At 39.0% G+C, this 26,111-nt stretch overlaps 1 protein-coding gene across 1 annotated transcript; it reads right to left on the bottom strand.

Moving 5' to 3' along the window:
- Positions 1-4,135: 4,135 nt before the first annotated feature.
- LOC109208083 (DExH-box ATP-dependent RNA helicase DExH12-like) lies at positions 4,136-12,579 on the bottom strand. Its single transcript, XM_019371107.1, has 4 exons — positions 12,362-12,579; positions 9,240-12,223; positions 7,678-8,067; positions 4,136-7,560 (listed from the first exon to the last, which is right to left on the bottom strand). Exons 2-4 carry the CDS (start codon positions 12,204-12,206, stop codon positions 4,372-4,374), a joined length of 6,546 nt encoding a protein of 2,181 aa, XP_019226652.1. The 5' UTR covers positions 12,207-12,223; positions 12,362-12,579; the 3' UTR covers positions 4,136-4,371.
- Positions 12,580-26,111: the final 13,532 nt, after the last annotated feature.

Here is a 26,111-nt window from a genome sequence, read left to right as displayed (position 1 = left end):
GGTGTCATGAGATTCGGGAAGAATGGCAAGTTAAGCCCAAAGTTTATTGGCCCATTTGAGGTGTTGAAGCCAGTTGGGGAGGTAGCATATGAGCTTGCTTTACCTCCCAGCTTATCGGGAGTCCATCCAGTTTTTCATATGTCTATGCTTCGAAGGTATCACGCCGACTGGTCCCATGTGTTAGATTTCAGCACTATTCAGCTAGACGAGAGATTGAGCTACGAAGAGGAGCCAGTTGCCATTATTGATAGGCAGGAGCGCCAGTTGAGGTCCAAGAGGGTTTCTGCAATAAAGGTCCAGTGGAGGGGCCAACCAATCGAGGAGGTGACCTGGGAGTCCGAGGAGGATATGCGGAGCAGATATCCACACTTATTCGGCACTTCAGGTATGAATCTAAACTCGTTCCAGGACGAACGTTTGTTTAAGAGGTGGAGGATGTAACGATCCGACTGGTCGTTTCGCTTTTTAGAACCCCGTTCCCCTAAATAAGACTTCCCGCACTTGCTTTAACTAATTTACGACCTGGAGGGATGGTTGATCCGGGATCTGGAAGAGTTTGGGTTGGAATAGGCACACTTGATTCCTTAAGATTTTCTTAAAAGGCTAAGTTTGACTTTGGTCAAAATTTTTAGTAAACGGACCCGGACTCATATTTTGACGGTCCCGGAGGGTTTGTAGGAAAATATGGGACCTGGGCGTATGCCCGGAATCGAATTCCGAGGTCCCTAACCCGAGTAATGAATTTTTGTTAGAAATTATTAAACTGGAAATTCTAAGGATTTAATGAAATTGAATAATGCTTGATCATATGGTATCGGGCCCGTATGTTGGTTCTGGAGCCCGGTACAGGTCCAATATAACATTTAAGACTTGCCCGCAAAATTTGGTGTCAATCCGAGTAGTTTAAGTACGTTTCGGCGCGTTAGAAGTGAATTGAAGAACTTGAAGTTCAAAAGTTTGATTCAATTGGTTTTAGGGGGTGATTCTTAGTTTTAGCGTTGTTTCGGGCGTTCCGAGGGTTCGAGCGAGTCTGTTTTATGATTTCAAACTTGTCGGTATGTTCGGGCGGGGCCTGGGGGCCCCGAGCGTCAATCGAGCAAGGCTCGAGTGAAGTTGGAAATTTTGGGAAGGAGCTGAAGCTCCCAGCTATCTGTCATAACCGCAAGCGGCTATTTTTCCGCAGAAGCGGAGCCGCAAAAGCGGCTTGTCTCGCAGATGCGGCCCAGTTGAGATTCCGCAGAAGCGGACACCTTTCCGCAGATGCGGTGGGCGCAGGTGCGGCCCAGGACCGCAGATGCGGAAATCACCGAAGCAGTGATCTTCATTTATTACGGGCTCTAGGCCATTTTTGCTCACTTTCACTCATTCATTGGGCAATTTTGGAGCTCTTGGGAGAGGACTTTCACCTAGCATCTTGAGGTAAGTTCATCCTATTTATTTCTAAGTTTAATACTTGAGTCTTGGGCAGATTAATACACAAAAATTAGGGAAAATCATGGGATTAGAGCAAAACCAAGGGTTTTGATAAAACTTAGATTTCACCACGAAATTTGTTATGGAATGAAGTAGAAATCATATATTATTGATCCTTAGGCTATAAAGAACAACTTTCTTCGAAAAATTATGGAATCCGGGCACGTGGGCCCGGGGTCGGATTTTAGGAAACTTGTGTTTAAGGTCGAGAAATTACTTTGGTAATTAAAATGCAAACTCTTGAGCTTGTATTGACTAGTTCCTACCTCGTTTATTTAGTTTTGGATCGTTCGGCTCCAAATTGAGGGTTTGAGCACGTTCTTGGTATTGAAAGCACGTTTTGGAGCAAGGTGAGTCTCATTTCTAACCTTGTAAGAGGGAATTATCCCCATAGGTGAGTTAATTAATCATGTGTTGCTAATTTTGGGGGCTACGTACGCACGAGGTGACGAGAGTCCATGCGTAGCTACTATTATGTTAATTGTCCGGGTAGTTTAGGACCCGTACCATGCTATGTTTGTAAATGTCTATATCATTTCATGTTAATGAGATCACTTAGGACTTGTTAGAAGTTGGAAACAATGTATAAGAACGCATGTACTCACTTGATAACTCGTATGAATTTATTTGACTATGATTGTGCCTTATGTGCCTCTTGATGATGATTGCTATTTGTGGATCGGGCCGATCGCCTCGGTAGAAACAGATGCATCTATGGTTCGCGCCATTCGACCCTCTGGCGGTGCACATTTCTTTTTATGTTGGACCGGGTCGTACGACCTCGGCATAATGTGCGCATGTTATCTATGTGGATTCATATTCATGACTTGCCTTGCTAAATGCCCTGAAATGTAAATGGCTAACTATGAAGTTATCTAGGGAATGACTTATCACTTCATGCTATAAATTGCTATACATATATATTGTGACATTTATGCATAGTAAAACATTTCTTATATTAATTGACCCTAGTAAGTGTCAAGTCGACCTCTCGTCTCTACTTCTTCGAGATTAGACGGGATACTTACTGGTTACATATTGTTTATGTACTCCTACTACGCTTCTGTACTTAATTGTATAGGATCTGAGGCAGGTGCATCTGGTTATCAGTCTGGTGCGCACGTTTGATCGTAGTCCGAGATTCCACGGTGAGATGCTCCTCTCCTATGCCGACCAGCAGCATGATGGAGTCTCTCTGTATTTTTCTTTTGCTGTCTATTCTAGTTCGGACAGTAGGGGTAGATTATTCTTTTGTGTATTCTACTAGATGCTCATATGCTTGTGACACCCGGTCTTGGCACACACATTAGTAGACTATTCTTTTGGAACTGTATAACTATTTCGGATCGATGCTAATTATTTCTTGTTTTGAATTCAAATATAGAATTTGTGTTAACTGTTTTGGAAAAAGTAAAACTAGAACTTATTAATATTTTCGCGTTGGCTTGCCTGACAATGGTGTTGGGCGCCATCACGACCTGGAGTGAAATTGGGTCGTGACAATGTTGGTAGGAACTTTTAGATATTTATACTTAAAATTAAATCAAACTCTTAAAAAAGTTAAATGGAGAGAAAGAACATGGGCGGTGTCCCATGATTTTAGGTAATCAATCGTTGATATACCTCAGACTAAGAATTTTTTAAAAGAAAAAAAAGAATTAAAAAATTATTTTAATTGGCACCTATTAAACTCCAAAAGCATTTTTGAAGTTCATAAGAGTATAAAATTTTTGATCAAATAATTAAAGAACTTATATAAGGTAAAGTTTTAATGAATTTGTAGCCCTAAATATTAGGACCTTTTACATAGTTTAAATAAGATAAATAATTAATAAGCAAAATTTTAGTTGCTTTTGAAGTTCTAAATATTAGAAAATTAATTAAGAAATAACTTAATTACAATTTTATCTAATGTAAAATATTTCGTGCTTTTAATATAGTATGGATATACAGATAGATAAAATTTTAAATAGGTAAAATTACAATATTTTAATAGAATTTACTGTAAATTATTTTCAGCGCATAAGCATTCCCGTTAATTCCTTTCTTTTCTTTAACCACAATTAACAGTCTCCAACTCTGGACTCATAAGGTGGAAGTGGAATATATGGGTCAAGAGCCTAATCAAGTTCCTGATGATTGTGCTTATTTGCTTAAAATCTATCTTTCTTGGGGTTATAACAAATGCCCTCATGTTGGCCCAACCCTCGGCAGTAAATTTGTACATTAATTTTGTAGCAAATAGAGACTCCGACCCAACCCTCGGCATATGGAACTCAAAGAACTATTTTTCGTATTTTATCCCGTATTGAACAAGTCTTAGAAAAAACAAAGATACACCAAAATCTTATCTTAAAAGATTGAAAAAGTAAACAAAGGAAAAGGAGAATGAATAATGCTTCCAACGACGTAACCTTGTTCTGACTCTTACAAACAGCATTACAATTTAAACCCTCTCCCTCAGACTGCAAAAACCTAACAGTTCAAGTAGGCTTTAAACAGACATCTCTGGAAGGGGAGGAGCTATTTGACGAGACTTCATCAAATGATCGTACAAGAAGGAACTGGATAGATTAAAGATACAGCAGGTAATTATTCAGGATCGAAGATCAAATCAATATTCCTGCACCGTGGATGGGAATTTGAATTGGATCAAGAAACGGGGAAGAAAAACAATAGTGATATCAAATAAACATGGCAATACCATTTTACCGACATTTCAGACCAATCACTAGAAGCTATAAAGCAGCTGCAGAATTGCCATTCCTAGTCCGGCATATCAAAAAGGAAGCATCTAGTACAACAGAAATACAAATAACTAAGCACCACTAGCTTGTCTACAGTAATAAAAACAAGCATTCACGGAAAGTTCTCAAAAAAACAAATACAAAAACTACATCATTCTCTTCCACTGTCATCTTCACCCATTGGCGCTTTAACGTCAAGTGTAAAACTATACTCCTGGTCACAACCCAGATAAGAATCGCACATAAAATAGAGTGTGTAGGTCCTCGTTCCAGCTTCTGCAGGCGCAGCAAAATCTAGCTTGACCCTAGACTTCCTTTGGAGGGTAACTCTCTTAATGGCCAGTAATTGGTTGCTCTTTGTATCGCCGACAACAAGCCACCATCCTTCTTCCTTGGCTTTGGGATATTTAGGTGCAAAAACAGGTCCAACCTCTGTTCTACCCTCAAGATCTCGCTCAAGGGTTACCTGCACACTTACATCGTCTCCAGCACTCACATTATCACTGTCCAACACCTCATACGTCAGATCGATGTTTGGAAACCGATTACAGAACCGGGCAATATCCATAAGCTGTAAGTCAGACATTTGCAAGAGCTCACGCCTCTCGTCATCTTCCAGCTCCACTAAATCAAAAACTGTCTCTACACTCTTTCCTGGATTTTCTTGGCACTTCTTAGCCAAATCCTTCGTGAAGTGGGGAAGCTGGAGAAGCATCGAGTCACGTTCCCACATTCCCTGTGTCACCATTTGGCTCACCTCCATTGCTAGAAGTGCTAGACTAAGCCACCCATTACTGGAAATAACATCAACCATTGCTTGAAGCAGCCTAGTAGAAGAAAGAAGCACCTCTTGCTGGTCAGAAGCAAGATTTCCGCCCAGCACTTGCCTAGAGAAATGGGCTTGTAAAAGAGCATTAGCCTTGATGTGAGGATCTGTGTATTTCGGATTTTCAAAGGAGAAACGCAGGTGCTTAATCAACCTTCTTATCAACTCCTCTTCACCTGGTCGTATAGGCAACTGTTCATACTCCGATGCTGAAGCCAATATTTCCAGCAAGCCCTTCAACTTTGTTTTGGAGGTCACAGAAGAGCTAAAACGCTCTATTGTCGTGTAACTGATATAATAATATGACGCTATCATGCCAAGATTCAAAGGTGAAAGCAAAAAGTCATCCTCAACAGCGACACATTTGCTTGCCTCCAAGTCACTGATAGTATTCTCCACTAGCTCCGAGAGGTGGTCAGACAGATGCCTATGACTAACACCCTGCAGATTGTAGTAATTTGGATTCTGTGTCAGCCTTCTGTACATGAAGGTCCATGTTAGGTAATCCACCGCATCCTGCTTGTTCTGAATAACTCCAACAACAACCTCAGCATTCAAATTGTCATGGAGATAGTGTTGCAGATGGCTTTCAACTGGGAATGCTTCATACAAGAACTTCTTGTAGTAGTCCTTGCGTGGTGCATGGCAGAGGATGACACACTTCCCGGAGTTATCTACAAGAGGTCGACTGGCATGACCCATCATCTGCAATAAATCGGTAACTGGGTAATCAGTGTGCGCATTTTCCCTACCATCATAGTACTGTGTTCCCATGACCACCACCAAATGTGCAGATAGTGGTACTCCCCAACACATAGTACCGTTCATTACACATACTTGAATCCAACCGGTTTCGAACAATGTCTTCACTATATCCAGATCAGTGGCACTCAACCCCTCATGCAAGTAGCCCACACCATACTTGAGCGTCTCTTTCAGCATAGGTTCATTGATCCTCTCCACGAAAGGCTCCAGCTCTTCTGCAGATCGTAGCAGGAAAATTGGTGCGTCTTCACTGTCCATGCTTGAATAAGTCATCAGATCTACAGCAGTCAATCTTGCATGCTTCCTTGTGGGAACATACACAATTGCAGGTTTTCCCTTCCTTGCATGTTGAACTATTGCAGTATATGTGGGTTTTGCCATGGCTTGCATCCTAGCTTCAAAGTTAGCAATATCAACACCCTGAATGTGTATCTCCAGTGGCACAGGCCTGACACCAGGAGGAAAGTTGAAGAGCCCATGAGACGTAGCCCCAATCCATTCTCCCAAATCCTTGGCATTAGCTAGGGAGGTTGACAAAGCAACGATACGGATCTTATTATCAATCTGGCTTGAAATATATCTCATCCGAGAGACGATCACCTCCAGGATTGGACCACCTTGACCACCAATCAGGTGCAATTCATCAACAATGAAAAGACTGACTTGCTGAACATGCTTACGTTGTTTCCAGCGACGAGATAAAGCATCCCATTTCTCAGGCGTGCTGATAATTAACTGACCCTTCTCTAACAGCTTCAGATCACTGGCTGTTTCCCCAGTTAATTCAACAACTCTCATTCCCAGATAGTCTCCAAATTTCTTCTTCCAATCACTGAACCGCTCCTTGGCAAGAGCCTCTAGTGGAGCTATATACACAGCACGAATGGTACTATCAGGTCCTCTCTGAAGATTCCTCAATATGGCAAATTCGGCACAAATGGTCTTCCCACTGCCAGTTGGAGCTGCAACCAAGACATTGTCATCTGAATTGTACAGAACTGTGAAAACCTGAGTCTGAACAGGATTGAAATGCTTAAAATCCTGATAAACTGCTTCATACGCTGGATTCCTCAATGCAGTAACTGGAAGAGGTTGTAAGTCTAGTAACTCAGTGGGAGGAGGATATTTCTCTGGCAAAATCAGGTGACGGAAAGAGACAGGCAAAACAGTCTGGGACCCTAGCCATCTGTCAGAGACAACGCGGATGAAATATTGAGGGGGCAATGGCTCATATATTGGGACTGTGAAGTTCACAGTATGGTCTTCATCAATATACTGCTTCTTCAACATGAAATATTCATGATGAAGAATATATTCCCCATCATTATCCTCAACAACCACCCAGAAAGGTTCTACAAAACCATGAACCTTGTCGTCCCACTGGAAATCCGGTGTTATAGTCAATTCTACCCTCAAGACTGACCGGGTAATTGGTTGAACATGTGCTGCAAGATTCAGCTTTGGGAACTGATGAATAAACTTGTGCAACGTCCTTCCCATCTTCTGGAACCGAATAAGCTCTCCCAGTTCTTGTGACGAAAGATCATAATAACGCTCCCAAGCCAAATCTTTCTTCTCTAACTTCATCAAGATCTCATTTGGTATGCCATGGAATTGTCGAAGTGGTGTCTGTACACTCCACATCTTCTTGCTTATCATTTTGCACCATTTTAAGGCCTTCTCAGCTAACTGAGCCCATCCTCTCTTCAGAACAATCTCAAAAAGGGCTCGCATCAAACGCACAGCACTCTGCAAAAGTAAATAACTAGATTAGATAACTCGCTATCAGAAAACACTAAACAAAAGAATGAAAAAAGAAATAAATAAGCAACCAACTAACAGGTTACTGGTACAACAAACACAAACCTGAGTTATATAAACCATGTCGGATGACAGAGACAACCCTTCAAGCTTCAACCGTGAAATATATGCCTGCAATAGAACATTGATCTTGGCACTAGGCTCCTCAAGACTCTCTTTTACCGGAATAGGAACACGATCCAGAAGCTTTGCCAATTCCATTTTCTCATCTTGTCTGACTGTTACGTATTTGAATTCCTCACTTAGAGAGAAAAGCCGACAAAGTTCAATATCACCCATTGTAGGCTTCAAATGCTCATTGTATGTGGAAATTGTCCCATGAGTTATATAATAATAGCTCGCAATACGACCCAAGTCAGTCACCTGGAAATATCCACTTTTCCTATCATACTTGACCAAGTTATTCTTGTCCAGCAATGTAGCAGCAGAATGGACCTGCAAGCAAGTAAGTATTTCAAACTCTGAAGGAATACAATTTGAATGCCAAAATATCATAATATCAGTACAAGACACCAAAAGACAGAGCAACAATTTAAAAATGGTAGAAGAACAGCACGTACATTAGATGTTACCACCATTGACAATCATAGGAACAATTCTAGTGAAGGTAAGTCTTTGCTCTGTTTCATTCAAACTAATTGAAACATTAAGCTCTCCAAATAATCAACAACTACTTCTCCCACAGTATTGGTTAAGCTGGCCTCGACTCACCCTGACGGGCAACTACACAGTAACTATTATTAAACTAAGCATTTGACAGAAATTCTCATTTGAATCATACCTTTTGTATCCAACTACCTAATTACCATTCCAAAGTAACATGAAATAAAAACCACTGACTGAAATTCTCCTCTAAAACAAAGCCATAAATTATGGAATAGGGCGCATAATCACGACTTGAAAGCACCACAAATTGAAAACCATCTTCATATGAACATAACCCACACATGACATTACTTCTTTCATGATTAGAACCAATTTTCTTGGGAACGGATGATAATAAACATGACGAATAAAAGAATACAATTAAACTGACCAGCTGATGCCCCCAGGGCCTAGCTCAAGTGGCAAAGGGTGGTGGATTTGTGTCTTAGGTGCCCACACCATGCAAAGCAAAGCCTGGTATTTAAGTGGAGAAGGGTAGAGGGGCGGGCCCATTATCCACCGAGTTTCGAAGGCTGCGGTTGGTCCAAAGGATCGGCCCCGGAGGGATTTCTCGGTCATCAAAAAAAAAAAAACTGACCAGCTGACGGAAATTCTCCTTTGAAGCAAAAGCCCATAAATTTTATTCTAGAATACCTAATCACAATTCCAAAGTAACATGAAATAACAACCACCAAACAGAATATTCTTCCTTGACACAAAAGCCCATTAATTATGTATCAGGATGCATAATCACAATCCCCAAGCACCACAATGTATGAATTTATGTCTAAACATAGACTCTACTTTTTCCATGATTAGCATCAATATTCATGGGAGCACACGATTATTAACACGGAGAATACGTGCAAAAAATCTGAACAACATTAAGCATTAAGCATTAAGCAATACAAATACGGTGCTATGAAGAAAAAATCAACAACCGGAATATAAACAAGACTTACCAAGTCGGCACGCCTTTCCTCCAAAGTATAATCAGTTTTGAGAGCATCAGCAGCTAGACCATAGAGTGTGGGATTCCGCACCATGCGAACATAGAGGTAAGTATATAGGAGCCACTTGCATGCTTCTTTGGCATTCAGTACTGTCCCAAGGACAATCTCTGCATTCAACTGATCAGCCAACTTGGATATGAACTGACTTTCAATAGGAAGCTGCTGATTCATCAAAGAAAGATAGTACTGCAATTCACTGTGTCCGGTTATGATGATTCCTTCACCATAAGTGTCATATTGAGGCCTTCCAGCACGGCCAAGCATTTGCATAACATCAAGAGGACTGAGTTCAGTCCATGCTCCTTTTTCAGGATTGTAAATCTGGGTACCCTTTATGATGACGGTATGTGCAGGTAAATTGACACCCCATGCTAAAGTTGCAGTTGAAACCAACACTTGCACATGACCATCAGCAAAAAGCTCCTCCACAAGTTGCCGATCAGTTCTAACCAACCCTGCATGGTGAATCGCAAAGCCATAAGGTAAAAGATCTTTGAGGTCATTGCTCTTGACAAGCTCAGTTTGAGACTGTAGAATCTCCCTAGCTACACTCTCCTCCTTCAAAAACTTTCCAAGGGTGTCATTAGCAAGTGCAGTATCCCTTATTGCCCGAGCTGTTTTACTTGTTTCCTTCCTTGAATGCACAAAAATAAGCACCTGATGCTTGCCTGCGACGCTAATCACCTTCTCATAGCAAACATCATTCATCAACTGGAATCTCTGCAGTGGCTTCTTAACAGTAATTCCAATATACTGTTGAGCCAACGGTACAGGTCTATAGCTATTGTCAAAATGGAAGAGACCTTTGTCCAGATCAACTCGCAAAAACACAGCCACGTCTTCATAATTTGGAAGCGTTGCTGATAATCCAACAAGCCGAATATGCTCTTTCGTGGTTTCAATCTGTCTAATAGTTCTCGCAATGATACTCTCCAAGACAGGACCTCGGTTGTCATGCAGGAGATGTATCTCATCAATAATAAGAAGTTTAACAAGCTGTGTATATGTGCGATCACCTGACTTTCTGGTTATAATATCCCACTTCTCTGGGGTAGTCACAATAATTTGAGTCTCTTCAATCTGTTGACGAGTTAATGTTTGATCGCCACTCAACTCTTTCACCTGGACACCATAATGTTCCAAACGCCTGGAGAGATTACCAACCACTTCAGCAACAAGAGCTTTCATGGGTGCCACATATACAATCTTATAATTGTTGTGGTTGAATGATCCATCTTCGTTGCGGTTAAGTGCAATTTGCTGAAGTATAGTGAGCATAGCTACATTGGTCTTCCCAGCACCAGTTGGAGCACATAGCAAAATGTTCTCCGGAGAGAAGAGGGCAGTCTCATATACTTTACTCTGCACCCTGTTCAATTGTGTCATCCCACTGAACGCTGGTTGAGCCCACTCCGGAATGGAGGATATCTTCACAAGCTCTTCACCAGCGGCTAGTGGCTTTGGCTTCAAAGCAGGCACGTGAACTTCCTCGTACCCCTTCTTATGATTCCTATAAGACCCCACTGGAAGCTCACATTTCTTATTTGCCATCAACAAACCGCCTTGATGAAATGCAAGGTCGTCAAGATCAAGTAACTGACGCTGCCCCATTAACCAACCATTATCAACGTCTCTATCTACAACTGCCGTCCTCCTTTCTCCGTCACCGTCAACACCAGTCTCATCTTTAAGACGCCGAGCCTCTTCTCTAATGCTTTTTTCAAGAATCTTCTGCCTCTCTTTTGGGGTAGCCCTAGTAGCATGCAGCTGCCCTAATATTGCGGCATGATCAGGCCCCAATCCCAACATCTCTTCTTCAATCTCCTTTTTCTCTTGCTCGTCGGCCCTTGCAAGACGGGTACCCCATACTACCTTTAGCCGGTTCCGCAGAAGATATTTGATGAGACTGAACTTATCAAACTGGAGATGCACCAGTAACTTGGTTTCCACTTCACGATCATCGCCTTCAGCAAGAATCTTAAGAACCTCTTCAGCAAGCTTTTGGCTCTGTTGCGGATCAATCTGCTGCTCGTAAGCTTGAGAGATCTTTCTCTGAAGCCAATAAGCATCCATGTCCTGCACATTCAACGCCATACCCTCATCCGCCTCGCGCATCTCATCATCGTCAATGCCACCACCCATCTGCATAGCACCAGAACCACTAGCTTCCAGCACATCATCATCATCCTCTTCATCATCGGGCACCACATCAAGGTCACTCTCTTCATCATCTTCCTCTTCGTTCTCCTCGAACTCAACCGCTACACCGACATCATCGTCAAGAGCTTCATCACCATCACCTGCACCGGTCACTGCTGCCGCATCACCATCGCCTTGATAATCAGTGATGAGTCGCCCAATCGACACCAACTGATCGAACACCTGGTTGGATATCGGATTCAACAGCTTTTCAATTTCCTTCTTCTTGTCAGGATTCTTAAAGTTATCATTCTTCAACACAGCCAATATCTCATCAGCTGCCCCGCTCACAATGTTCAATGGCTGTCCACCAAGTTGCTGCTGAATCATACTGAGCATAGCCTCATAAGCGGCCCTAGTCTCCTTAGTCTTAGGCTGGTACACACCTTCCTCAGTTGAAGTAAGAACACTTTCTTCCTGAACAAGTAAACGTCTCTTCTTCCTGGTGGGGGGCTCGGATACAAGTGGGTCCCGCTGCCGCTCCTTCTTCTTCCTAGCCTTTTCAAGTTTCTCATCTAATTCAGGAGGTCTGCCCTTATAAGCTCGATCACCAAATGTTTTTGGGTCTATTTTACCATAAAGGGATTCGGGTTCGCCACTGGGTTCATGTGTGTCACGAGGACGAGAATCAGTGGTGAGGACTAGACTTGAGTTAGCTCTGTATTCATACTGTTTGAAACGCGCATGTGCCTCTGCACCACCCCCCAAGTTCGACATGCTTCAATCAGGAAACCCTAAAATTTCACAACAACAAAACATGGACGGTACTCAAATCAGTCCGCTCAAACAGATAAACCCTAAGACCAACAATACAAATTCAACAGAAAAATAACAACAAAGACGAATTAATATAGAAAAAACTTTGCACTCACCGACTATGCCGCCTCAAACATATAGGAGTAGTAGACAACCGCCTGAAATCCCAATTCGCCGCCTCTAATCTGATTGAATCCGAGTTTCTGTAGTATTTTTTTGGACTAGATGCCCCACTCTTAGCCTTTGGACTCAGAATGAAGTCAATTCTAAATCTACAACTTCCGTTAGGGTTTGAGAGAGAGCGTGCTTTATTTTTTTAAGTGAAGAAGGAAAAGCAATATGGTTACTTTTTCAATTACAAACAAAAATATGATATTAAAATTGACAATATCCTTATTTCCTTTTTTTTGACAAACAGGGATCTATATTATATTGGTCACATAATAATAGAGTTCATACAACCATAATCGCCCGGTGGGGTATTTTCTACTTGGCTATTACAGACCATGTCACGTAGGACATTTTTGTTTCCAAAATAGGCTAGCCTATAGCAAGCATCTTTGCTAAGTTCCAAGTCCGAATTTAAAACTTCACAAGCAAAAAGGGGCGGGTAATATAGGATAGTAAGATCCCTGCATGTGTTCTCCTGGAGTGCCCTCTTAGCCACCATGTGTGCCAGCTTGTTGGCTTCCCTGAATGTGTGATGGATTACTTGGACCTGCATCTGGGTCATTAACAACCTGCAATCAAAAATGATGTTATCAAAAAGGGGTAACCCATTTGTTAAGTAATTGATCGCGTCAGTAGAGTCTATTTCCACTTCTATATTGTGTAGCCCTTGTCTTTTAGTTAATTGTAGGCCTGCTTTCAAGGCCAGGAGCTCCGCGTGAATTGGTGATATGCCTGTAGAGACTCCATGGAACCCTACTATCCAATGACCTTTATTGTCTCTGATTACACCATCAAGGCCACATAGAGAATTAGGTTGCAAAAACGAACCATCTGTGTTGAGTTTTACCATGTTTCTAGGTGGTCTGATCCATCCAACCTTAATGGAAATAGGACGTTGGAAATCAGTAGCATTACCGGTTAGGAGCTTATGTTGCACTGCCTGATTAATAGCATGTTTAAGGTATGGCTTATCAGAGGTGTTGTTAAAGAGGTTATTATTTCTATTTACCCAGATGTACCATATAACGAAAGGAAAGAGTTCCCTCCAGTCAATGATATTATTTCCTAGAGGGGGATGATGGTCTCTTATTTTGATTAACCATTGAGGGCTATGAATAACACTGCTAGTGTCAATACTTAGTAGAGACCATATTTCTTTAACTACATGGCATTCCAAAAAAATATGGTTGATCGTTTCCCTTTGGGTTTTGCAGTATGAGCATATGGGGTCAATATTGATACCTATGTGATTTAGGTGGCTTCTAGTAGGCAATTTATTATGAAGACATTTCCACAGAAGGAATTTTAATTTATTAGGGCAGTTGAGGTTCCAAATCCATAAGAAGTTCTCCTCATTCCTGTGGGGGTTTTCAATTAAGGTATAGCAGGATTTTGTCGTAAACAGCCCATTTGTAGTGAGAGACCATAGAGGTATGTCACAATTTCTTTTAGAGGGAGTAATGGCTGTTATTTTGTTTATTATAGAATCCTCAAGATTCCCAGATAGCCTTGTGAGATCCCATTTATTATTTTTCCAAATATCTTTTATAGTGAGCATATTATCAAAATGTGTTAAGGGGCCAATGAAACATTGCCGGAGAGGGGGAGAATTGTTTATCCACCTACTGTGCCATATATTGAGCCAGGAGTTCTTATGAGGAACCCAAAGGATGCCCTTATTACAAATGTCCTACCCCTTTAAGATACTGGTCCAAATAAAGGAGGAGTTATTAGTGACCTTCCTGTATCCATAGAGATGGATTATTAGATTTGCCCAAGGGGCCTTAGTGTTATTAAGAAGTCTCCGGGATAGATTTGCAAGGCTGGCTAATTTTTGTTTTTTGCTTTGTGGATACCTAAACAACCTTCCTTCCTAGATTTAGTGATAGTATCCCAATTTATAAGGTGTAACTTCTTCTTTTCAGTACTAGACCCCCAAATAAAGTTCCTTTGAATCTTATCAATAGTGCTTAGGATTTTTCCAGGCAACAAAGTGTAGTGCATTATATGATTAGGCAGGGCATTTAGACAAGAGGCAGCTAACACAGTTCTGCCTGCCATGGTCAAGCAATTTGATTTCCAGTTTCCTAGTCTAGGCATCATGTTATCCAGGACGAATTGAAAATCCTTGGCTCTAGGCTTTGTATTTGCTATTGGAAAACCTAAGTATTTACCAAAAGAGTTGCTTGTATTTATATGAAAGGTATTTGTTAGATTGGATATAATATTAGGGGGACAGTTTTTAGATATAATGATTTTAGACTTGGTATTGTTTATGGACTGTCCAGACAATGTGCAAAAATGCTCTAGGCATTTCTTGATGGTACTAATAGACTTGTTATTGATCTTGGCCAGCAAAGTGAGGTCATCAGCATAGAAAAGATGAGATAGTTGGAGATTTCTATTACCAATTGTAATGGGGCTCCAGTCACCTAGGTCTACCTTATGATTAATAAGGGTAGAGAGCATTTCAATACAGAGAATGAAGATATATGTGGACAGTGGGTCTCCTTGCCTTATACCTCTGCTTGGCTTAAAATATGCAGTTCTATTACCATTCACTAAGATGGCTATTCTGGAAGTAGTGATACAGTTCATAATGAGCTTAATCATCTTAGGGGGAAATTTAAAAAAGGTTAAGGCTCTATATATGAAAGACCATTTAAGGCGATCAAAAGCCTTTTCAAGATCTATTTTGAAAATCATATTATGATGCTTACCTCTATACTTGTTCATTTTTAACACCAGTTCCTGAATGATAATTGCATTGTCACTAGCTTTTCTATTTTTAAGAAAACTAGTTTGGTAAGGGCTAATGAGATTATCTAAAAAAGGCTTAAGGCGATTACTAATAATCTTTGTGATGATTTTATAAATGGTGTTACATAGGCCAATGGGCCTAAAGTTCTTCAAATTATTAGCGTTGGGGACTTTTGGAATTAGACAAAGAAAGGTGTCATTGACACCTTTTGGGATTGTCCCATTTTGGAAAACATCATTACAAAGGGTAATAACCGAGTTGCCTATAGTTTTCCAAAATTTTTGAAAGAAAAAAGGATGTAAACCATCGGGACCAGGTGATTTAAACGGTTTAAAGGAAAAACAAGCTCTCTTAATTTCAGAATTTGTGATGGGATTGTCTAGAGATGTTAGGTCTATGGAGGAGAAAGATTTGGGAGCTTTCTTAATATCTTCCCAATTACTGAGCTCATGGGAAGTAGTATAAACCTCTTTGAAATAATTAATAGTATAGTTAATAACCTTATTTCCTTTTTCTTCTCAAAGTCTTTTATATTTGCGACTCCAACACGAAAATATAATTTTAAATTTAACTAATGTGTTTCGCGTCAATCAGTATAAAATATATACAAGAAAAATAAATTATCCTATTCATTGAAACAATATCTTCTTGACATACAAAGATGATGATTGTTGTAATTATAATATCTTATTAAATAAGATATAAATATGTTATTTTGTTGTATTTCACCTAACATCTCTTTAAAATACAAGTAATACAAATTTTGACTATCAATTTGACCAATAACAATATTATATTACATCAGAATTTGTCAAATGGTTATTTCATCAAAATATTATAAACTTTAATTGCCGGATATAAATATTTTACCTGATTGTTTATCAGGTAGATGCGCCGCTACATCCCAAATATGTATTTCTTGAAATCTAATCTATTAAATAATATAATTTTTCACAAAACTCTAGTCACCTAATTAGGCCAGTCTTGAGAAAGTTGTTCTCAAAACAAATTTTCTTAGATCTTCATCCAATCATATTAATTAAATAGTTATTATTTTTGTTAAAATATTAAGAACTTGAGAAATTAAATAATAACTTGAATTTTGAAAAGGAGATCTAGTGCATTCCTAAGATCACCCTACAAGGAAGTAATAATATTTTTTATTAATTATCAAATAACGAATACAAAAAAATAATGAAGCTTTAAATTGATGGTAAAATTAATTTAATCTCAAGATTCTAACACAAACATTTTATGTAGAAAAATGATAAGCTACTTTTTATAACAAAAGAGATTAAAAGTTAAAAATTTGCTCAATATAGAAAATACGTGGTGTATGATAATGAATATATAGTTAAAGATTGATTTTTCTAATTTAGAGGAAGGTTTAGTAAATAATGTTTATTATGACCGTAGATTATAAGTATAATCAGTTTTCCATTTTCAGGAAAAATAATAAATAAAACTTGAATTAGTTTGTCAAGATTCTAAAATAAATATTTCATGTAGGAAATAAATTAAAGCTATCTTTATAACAAAAGACATTAAAGATTTAAAACGTGTTCTGATTTTTTTTTTCTCGAGTTGAGTCTTCTTTTTTTTTCTTTGATATCTATATGTCTTTTTTTTTTTTTTTACATGGTGATAAAATTTGTCTTCTGTAACCAAGGTACATAGTATTCGTTCATAATACAAATAGATTGATTGAAGAACGAACTTCAGAAAATGCCTACATTTGCATAACCAACAAAACCTTGACAATATTTATTAGAATAAACAAATCTATATCAAGGATTTCTTTTGCAATATAATACTAATAATATTCTAATATCTTCATATAGGAATAAAACTATATCTCGCTAGCATATTGTTATACTCATGGTTTTAGCAAGATACATAGTGCACCAATTATAATAGACACAAAAATAAATCATGTACGCCATGATTGCTCTAATGCACATAAGAAGTTGCTGAAGCTTTATTTAATAAATTTCTTGGGAACCTTAATATGCTTCAGAACAGTTTAAATCCTTCAATGATTTTTATATACGCATATCAAAATTTTCAGGTATTGCCAGACTAAAATCTGAAAGCAACTGCATCCACCATAAGAGAACATGTTTCCGAAAAATCTTGTGTCACCTTACTGGCTTTATTCTTTCAGGTGTTGGGACTATAAGTCCAAAACTTCACGTTTTCCAGGTGAATTCAATGTTGATCGCATATTTTTCATTGACGAATCATTTATCTGCCCATATTCTATGACAGATTTGAGCTCAAGATCCTCATCAATATTAATAATATTGAGCATTACACTATATTAACAATATCGTCGACGATCATTTTATATCGGTTCCATCTCCACTCAATAAAGACATAACTTATCGAGATCTCAATATTTTCAGGTACCTGAGCCTCTCCCATGAGGTTTTATAAAATGTTATGTCGTGGTGCTCTTATAGAGCACTTGCCTCCTTAGTATGACCATCTTTATCGTTTGCTCCTCTCCTTCTTCAAGGAGTTTTATCTTTGGAACCGATTAGTCTATTACGCTTCATGTGTTCCATAGACTATGTCCATTATGGACTTTATTCTATTTGGAGCATTAGCAGCTAAAATATAACATTTAGCTTTGGGTCAGCAAATGCGCGTGGCAATATTTTGCAAATAAATTATCACTTGAACTTCAAGTTCACATTTTCTTGTACAAGGATCTAGATGCACTCATAATAATCCATTCCATGTATTACTTTTCAGCTGCCCATTTTCTCCCTCTAATGCTGGGATCACCAACACATATCCCCAACTTTTTTTGGGACACATCTTTGTGCATTGTGGTGGAATAATTAAATCATATAGCACATCCATATTTCCAGATAGAAATTATTTAGTTCCTGACCCTGAACCAATTAAGATAGGGAGAATTTATCATAACTTGCTGGCTAGATGCGTACAAGTGCTGTTGTATATTAAATAATACACCTCATACAAATTTCTAATTCAGAGTTTTATTCTCATAACCAATGGTTTAGCTTAATTGGAGGCATACAGTTTCTGCTAAACCAACTTGGATTTAAACCAGCATTATCAAGATAAATTATCATAATTTTTATTCTGGAACTGTGCTCTAATAATTTGAGCAAGCAACCTTGAAAAAGCCAAACTGCAAGTTGATAATAAACGCACATATGACCATAGAATAGATGCATCTATTAAAATCATATAATATAGTAAACAGTCCACATGGCAGGTGATTGGGCCCATACATATCACCTTTTATTTGTTCCAAATATCAAGGGATTCAATCCCAACCTTAACTGGTATATCATGAGAATAAGCAACACAAGAGAATTCTTGAAGAATCTTCTATTTCTTCAATATATGCCAATGTGAATTCTCAATTAATTTTTGCATCATAATTGAACCGGATGGGCCAACCAGCCATGCCAACTGATATTTATTTCAGTAAACCTCTAGTTTACTTGTGGCATGTGAACCCATCACCATGCTTATACTTGTGTAGTACAAATAAAAAGAGAAGTCGGATAAGCTTTCATATATATCCGGTATGATTATAGTAATATGAAGATATTCAGTCTTCCTTTTATTTGTAGCAACATGCCAACCGCTTTGGCTAATATATTTGAAACCCAAAAAGTTTCTTTTGAGACTTACTACAATATCAATGTCACGAACAATTTCATTCATCTAGGTAGTAACAAGTTAATTCTTCTGGAGCTCTTAACAGATTTTGTACTACAAGATCTTTTATCACACTATCCATATGGAGAATGTCTCATTCGCAGAGAAAATCATATCATAATAATTGTCATGGTCAAAATCATCATAAGCAAAATCATTTCTTGCTTTAATTTTGCTTTAATAACTTTTATAAGACTTGGCAAAATATTTTTGGCGTACCACATGTACGCGACCAATGACATATTCATGTAACCATACAGTAATGTTCATTATCTTTCTTTCTCTTTATTTCACGCAAAAACCTCCCTTAGAGGTGAGTTGTGTGGTATTCATCCGATCATGCATTGCACGTCTTTATTCAATACTTTGTCGCGCCCCCTTTTCTCCGGAAATCGGGTTTATAACATTTGGGAAGACAACTCGTTCCCTTTTGGGAATTGGGTTTTGGGATTGAAGAGTCGCCACCTAATGATTTAAGTGCATTAGGACACTAAGAAGGGTTTGAGTCAAGTAACCTGAGATTGGGTAAGGGCTTGAAATTATCCCAAGGGGAAGGTGTTAGGCACCCCTCAGGATCCACTAGTGTGGTTCCTGACCAAACTATTGTTGTGACTTAAATGCAAATAACACATAGGCAAGTAAGAGTTTCAAATAAGAGGGGATTTTCTTGTAATGGTCACAAATAAACAAAGTCGGAAAGAACTAAAGAGAGTTGATTTTTTTAGAAGAAATGGTTTTAAAAGATTTAAAAGAAACAAAGAACAAAGGGAAAGGGGGTCCTAGGTTTATTAATAATATGGATCACCCCACACAACATCCGGTAATTACTCCTCAATGAGGGGCTACACGTGATGTTATCGCGTGGTCATCATATCCATATCTACCCTTTCCCACCCCGTTAAGGTATTAAAGCGCGGAATGGTCTCGTTTACTTATTGCATGCTATTACCCGCCCCAATCCTATCAGCCCCGGAGGTACTTGGGGCTACTAATCCTAAAGGGAGGAGATATTGGCTTATTTGTGGTTTCAAAAAAGGTAAAATACTAAGGCGACAGGCAAAAACACATATAGCAAATTTGGGGAAAGCATATAAACAAACAAAGGCTCAAATACACCTCCTTTAAACAGAGAAGCACATAATTTAGCATGTCTTGCACGTACTGTTTAAGGTCTAATTAAACTTAAAAGGTTGAGGCAGACTGATTTATTACATAGTTCAGATAAGAAGCCCGAATCAGGCATGCCTGCTGGTTGTAGCTAATAAAATCTGATTAAGTTTATAAAATTTACCCTATGGTTTGCCTAGGTGTTGGACGAAGATCCTATAGGCATGATATCTACTAATTTCAGAAACAATGAATTAAACTGAATACATACTGATTTAAGAAAAAGTTGTCAGTTATTAAAGAAAGGCGAGTTTTAGCAAAAGATCATAAGTTCTGCAACTGGTAAGGCATTATTACTGGTTTTAGACTTATAAGCGAGTGAGGCGATTCAGATTTGGTTAAAGCTCCTATAGGCATGCTTTCTATGCGTTTGTTGACTTTAGAACACTTTTACAGACATAGAGAAACGCAGAAATCCTACAAACATGATATCTAGGTGTTGTATTTTATATGAACATGATATCTAATTGCAATTGATTATTTAGGGCCTATAAACATGTTTGCCTAATGGAAGTGGATATGCAAGATTCAGAAAGACCTATAGGCATATTTTCTATATGCATATGCAGAATTCTGATTTCGAATAATTGTAGACATGGCATCTATATGAGAGAATGCAGGATCCTTATAGACATGGTATCTATATATGAGAAAATGCAGGATTCCTAAAGACATGTTATCTACATGTGGGAATGCAGAAATCCTATAGACATGGTATCTATATATGAGAGTGCAAAAATCAGAAATTCCCATAGGCAGGTTATCTACCCCTTTTTGCATGCATTGTTACCCTTCCCTTTTCACTAGCCATCCCCAAGAGTTTTATTACAGCCCAGAAAAAAAAGAAGTAAAGTAAAGAAAATACATCAGAAATTAAAAGTACAACCAAGGAGAGCCTCATTCAGACATCCTGTTTGAGGTATGAAGTAAACCGACTCCAAGAGGTCACATTTCAAAGCCTTTCTGTCATTTGGGGTGTGTCAAAGTTCCCTAAGAGCCCCACATGAACTCCGGGCAATGCTTGTACCCCAAATATATTACCAGATTAAAACATAGTGCAGTGTGGAAAGGCCAGCCCTCAAGTGTCCAAGTTTAGAGGGAATTCAAGGTCCCAAGACAAGGCTCACAAGAGGGGGGCAGACTTTAGGGACTAAGAGAGAGTGCAAGTGCAGAAGTGGAATTCTGAAAGGGGAAAGGGAAAAGGGAAACAGCTTAAATCAGTACACATAAGGGTATAGGGAATAGGGAGTTGCAAGAGGAAATAGCAGGCTGGTGGGCATACCCAGCAATGGGAGATGCTGGCACACCCTTAGGCCTGTTAACACATATTGTTTAGAGGTTAAGATCCCCATGGATCAAACTTAATTCATGGACAACAACTTACATTGCCATGCCTCAAGTCATAACTCAAAACACATAGGGGTAATAGGGGGTAAGGATTCATTACAAACAAACAGAAAGGAATCAACATGCTAGTTTAACTATTTAACTCTGCAGAAGCAGTAAAGTAGACATGGATACAAAAGCTGTAAATAAGCACATTTTGATGATGTTGAAGCTTAAATTAGGACATACCAGTTTCAAAGAAACAAATAGGGAAAAAGCAATAGGTCTTGCGAACAGGCCATAATGCAGGCAAAGAGAGAATACTATTATGAGCAAGTATGAGTTCAGAAGAGATTGTGAATTGTGTAGTGAAGGATTGTAAGTCGTGTCTTTGTGAAAAAGGGGCGTGCCTTTTATAGTGTAAAAATCAAGCAGAAATAAGGTAAGAAAATAGTTGAAGCACTGATTGTCAATCAATTACACAAGACTCCCTTTAATTAAGGGATTCAGATTCAAACGAGTGAAAACCAATTAAGGAAAGAAATTGAATAACACTTTGTGCACAACATGCAATTAAGGGCAGATACATAAAAGGTTATTTAAGGACAGGGTTTTGAAGTACACGGTTTGTACAAATAAGGTAAGGAAATCAATTAACAGTCAGTACATCACAAGGTCTGAGATTTGTATGAATGAACCGAGTCAAAAAGGTGGGAAAGGTTTTTAACTTAAGGGAAATCAGCAAACAATGGAAAGGGAATCAATTAGACCTATTTAGAAGGGATTCTGAATTAATCACAAGTTTGAAAACCACTTTAAAGGGAAGTTCCTCATATATAAGGAGCATACGAACATGTTAAGCATGAAAGAAAATTGTTATGTCATCAATAGAAAATTCAGTGTAGAAGAGTTTAGTAAAAATCAGCATTGTATGAAAACAAGGATGTCCAAACTTAGTTCAGAGATTCGAAGTTGGTCTGAGAGAATTAGGGGTTTTGAAATACAACCCTAGTTCAGGCAAATCACAAAGCAAAGATGAGAGGGCAAGCAATTGAGTCGAAACATGTTTAGAGGTTTCAGAAAAGAACTGAACCTTCTAACATGCTTCTTTCAGCAAAAGAACTCATGAGAAACATGATAGAAACGTAACATGCAAACATAGTAGAAGGGTTCAAAGCAAACAGAGTGAAAGAAACTAATTCGAAGCATAATGAGAAAAGACTGATAAGAACAGTAGAAAAAGCATGCTAAGAAGTTTTTAGAAGAAACTTTAAACAGAGCTCAGTAGAAGGACTTTAATAAAGAAACTTAGGAACTTAGTAATGAAAAATACAGTAGGAGAAACAAAAGAACACAGGAGAAAGGAAATACAGTAGAAAAGCATACGAGAACATAATATAGAAAATACAACAGGGAAAACATACAAGAACACGGTAGAAGAAAAGCACAAGAACACAGTAGACAAGCATACGAGAACATAATATAGGAAAACACAGTAAGAGAAGCATACAAGAACATGGTAAAAGAAAATACAAGAACACCACAGAGGCAAATACACACAAAAGAAAAAGAAAGCCAGAAAACACTTAAATACTTTCCTAGAAAATCCTAGATCGGAAGAGAAACGGTTTTGAAAGCAATTTTTTGAAAGAAAAGCCGGAGAAATCGTTTGAAAACTCAGGGAAAGCATAGATACACAACGGATCTAAATGAATCGGAGAAAACCGCGAAGGGTTAGGGTTCAGAAGAACCCTAGAAATGAGAAAGGCTTTGAAAAAGTCACCGATCTGAGTCGGAGAGGTCAGAATCAGGCTTAAACAACCATGGTACGCCGGAGCAACGCCGGAGATGACCGTGGAACTCCGAATCGACAGAGGTCTGGGTATGAAACTTCAAGGTCAGGCCTTGAATCTTCAGAGATCATGCACGTAGGAGCCATAGGAGGCCGGTGTAGGACTCTCGTAGCCTTGGAGGCCATAGATTTCGGTGGATTTCAGGGCGGAGATGGTAAGAGGCGGCTAGGGTTTGAGAATATTCGAGAGAGTTGAGAGAGTGGAGGGTTCCAGAGGCGGCGGGCTGGTGAAAATGATTAGGGTTAAGGGGGGTTGGTAAATTAAAAAAGGAAAGAATGAAGCGTGGCCGTTGATCATTTTGATCAACGACCTGGATTAAACGGGGAGACGGGCGGGTTGTATTTAATTGGGTCAGGGGCGGGTAATTTAAGAATTGGGCCGGGCAATTTGGGATTGAAATTGGGTTTATTGGGGGGTTGATTTAGGCTAAAATTGAAATAAGTAGGGCTAGTGTTTAAATAGCCACTTTCCCCTTTTTATTTATAAAAAATAGTAAAATAATTTCTGGAAACAAAATTAAAGGCACTAAATTGACTAATAATATGTAAATATTAAATAAAAATACTGGAATCAATTTTGTAAATATAAGCGCAACTAATTCTTAAAATAGGCTAATATTGCAATTATATGCAATTTAGCTTTAAAAATACTAAATAAATTTGTAAAAAATGTGCAAAACTTACCTTAGCTATATTTTGTATAAACATGAGAATACAATAAGTGAATCAAAAATGATAATTTGGGGAATAATTATTGGTTTTTTACTAGTGAAATAGGGCAATAAAATTGGTTTAAAAATCTTTAAAAAATTAAAGAAAAAATAGAAAAATTCTTGGACATACTTATATATGCATTCCTATGCTATTTGAAAGGTATTTTGTATAAAAAAATATACAGGGAAAAATTGGGTATCAACAGCTGCCCCTCTTTATCCGGGAAGGATGAAAGAGTTGCCGGGTAAAGATACGACGGCCAATTTTGACCGAATAAAATGGTTTGAAGAGATTTGGTCGTGCTCTGGTTCCTGAGCTGCCTACATATCCCTGGTCTTACAGGAATCAGGTCGTATGTAGTTTAGGATCCGTCGACGGAGTATGCCGATGGAGACCTTTCAAGAACGGACGCAATATTCAGGTTGGGATGAATGGTCAAGGTTTAGTAGGGCTGCGGGAACTGGAGCGGAATGCTCCTTCCGAGATGGTCGTTGCTCGCCGGTTTACCTGCAAATAAACAATACAATCGATATTGTGCATAAATTTAAACGTGATGCAAGTTCTCGTTGGACCATGAATGTTGTCGTTGGACGGTTAGGATGACGTCTTTAGACCATGATGTCCTGGGCCATGAAGCATATAATAAAGGATTCGCAGGCCATGAAATGATGCTCTCGGGCTATGAGAATGATGCCTCCGAACTATGATGCCTTTGAATAATGATATGCAAGAGATTAAAAGAGAGGGGTCCTCAGGCCATGGCATGGCGTTCTCGGGCTATGAAAACGGTGCCTCCGAACAATGACGCCTTTGGACAGTTTGGCGATCTTTCAGCCCATGAGATGCAGTAGGTGGCGATCTTTCAGCCGATGCAAGATGTAAATGAGGGTGGCGATCTTTCAGCCGATGCAAAATGTAAATAAAGGTGGCGATCTTTCAGCCGATGCAAAATGTAAATGAAGGTGGCGATCTTTCAGCCGATGCAAGATGTAAATAAAGGTGGCGATCTTTCAGCCGATGCAAGATGTAAATAAAGCGGCGGTATTTCATCCATGTAAGATGTAAATAAAGGTGGCAATATTTCAGCCATGCAGATGGAGGTAGGGCTTAACCTCGGAAGGCAGAATGGTAGCCTTATGCAATGCAAGAATGCAACGGGAGACAGTGCTTAGTCTCGAAAGGCAGAATGGTAGCCTTATGCAATGCAATAATGCAAATGGAGATAGTGCTTAGTCTCGGAAGGCAGAATGGTAGCCTTATGCAATGCAAGGAATGCAGATGGAGACAGTGCTTAGTCTCGGAAGGCAGAATGGTAGCCTTATGCAATGCAAGGAATGCAGATGGAGACAGTGCTTAGTCTCGAAGGCAGAATGGTAGCCTTATGCAATGCAAGAATGCAGATGGAGGTAGAGCTTAACCTCGGAAGGCAGAATGGTAGCCTTATGCAAGAGATGAAAGGCGAATAGTAATAAAATTTTCTTAGCTGATAGCTTATAGTTGATCGGGATATTGTGGCTGCTGGGGATATTGTGTGCGGATAGCAACTGTGAATAGGTATGACGGTTCTGAGAATTGTATTTCTGAAGAGTATGAGTGTATAATATATTTGATGACTTTGCGACTTGGTTGCCTGCATCCAAAGAAAAATCATGAGTTTTGTAAAGGGGAAAGGTTAGTTCGTATCCCCGATGACTTTGCTTGACCTACTTGGCTGTGTTTTGGTGATACTGTGCGTATCATTGGGGTAGCGTTGCTAAACAAAGCAATTTTGATAACGGACATGCATGATTTAGTAAGAATATAACATAAATACATAATCGAGAATAGTTTTCTTCCGATGAACCGACGACTGCGACGTGGTTCAAGACATTGCGACTTCTCTGGCTCCGGAATTTTGAGGGCTCTCCTCAAAATTCTGCCCCAGTTTACTGGGCTGCTGCTTCTGACGGTTGCTTGCGATGATCGGCTGAAATTACACATAAGGCTGAAAATTCTTCCCCAGTTTCCAATTGCGGGGGGAAATGAAAAATTTATTGAATTATGACCGAACCCATAAGGCTGCCTACGTATCCCCTCTTAAACGGGAATCAGGTCAGACGTGGTTCAAATTACATCATATAAGGAAAGCATGAAAATTACACATAATAGCACTTGACTGTATCTGAACTGATTG

Source organism: Nicotiana attenuata, unplaced genomic scaffold (assembly GCF_001879085.1).
Source record: "Nicotiana attenuata strain UT unplaced genomic scaffold, NIATTr2, whole genome shotgun sequence".
NCBI lineage: Eukaryota > Viridiplantae > Streptophyta > Magnoliopsida > Solanales > Solanaceae > Nicotiana > Nicotiana attenuata.
This window is presented reverse-complemented; position numbering and strand designations above follow the sequence as displayed.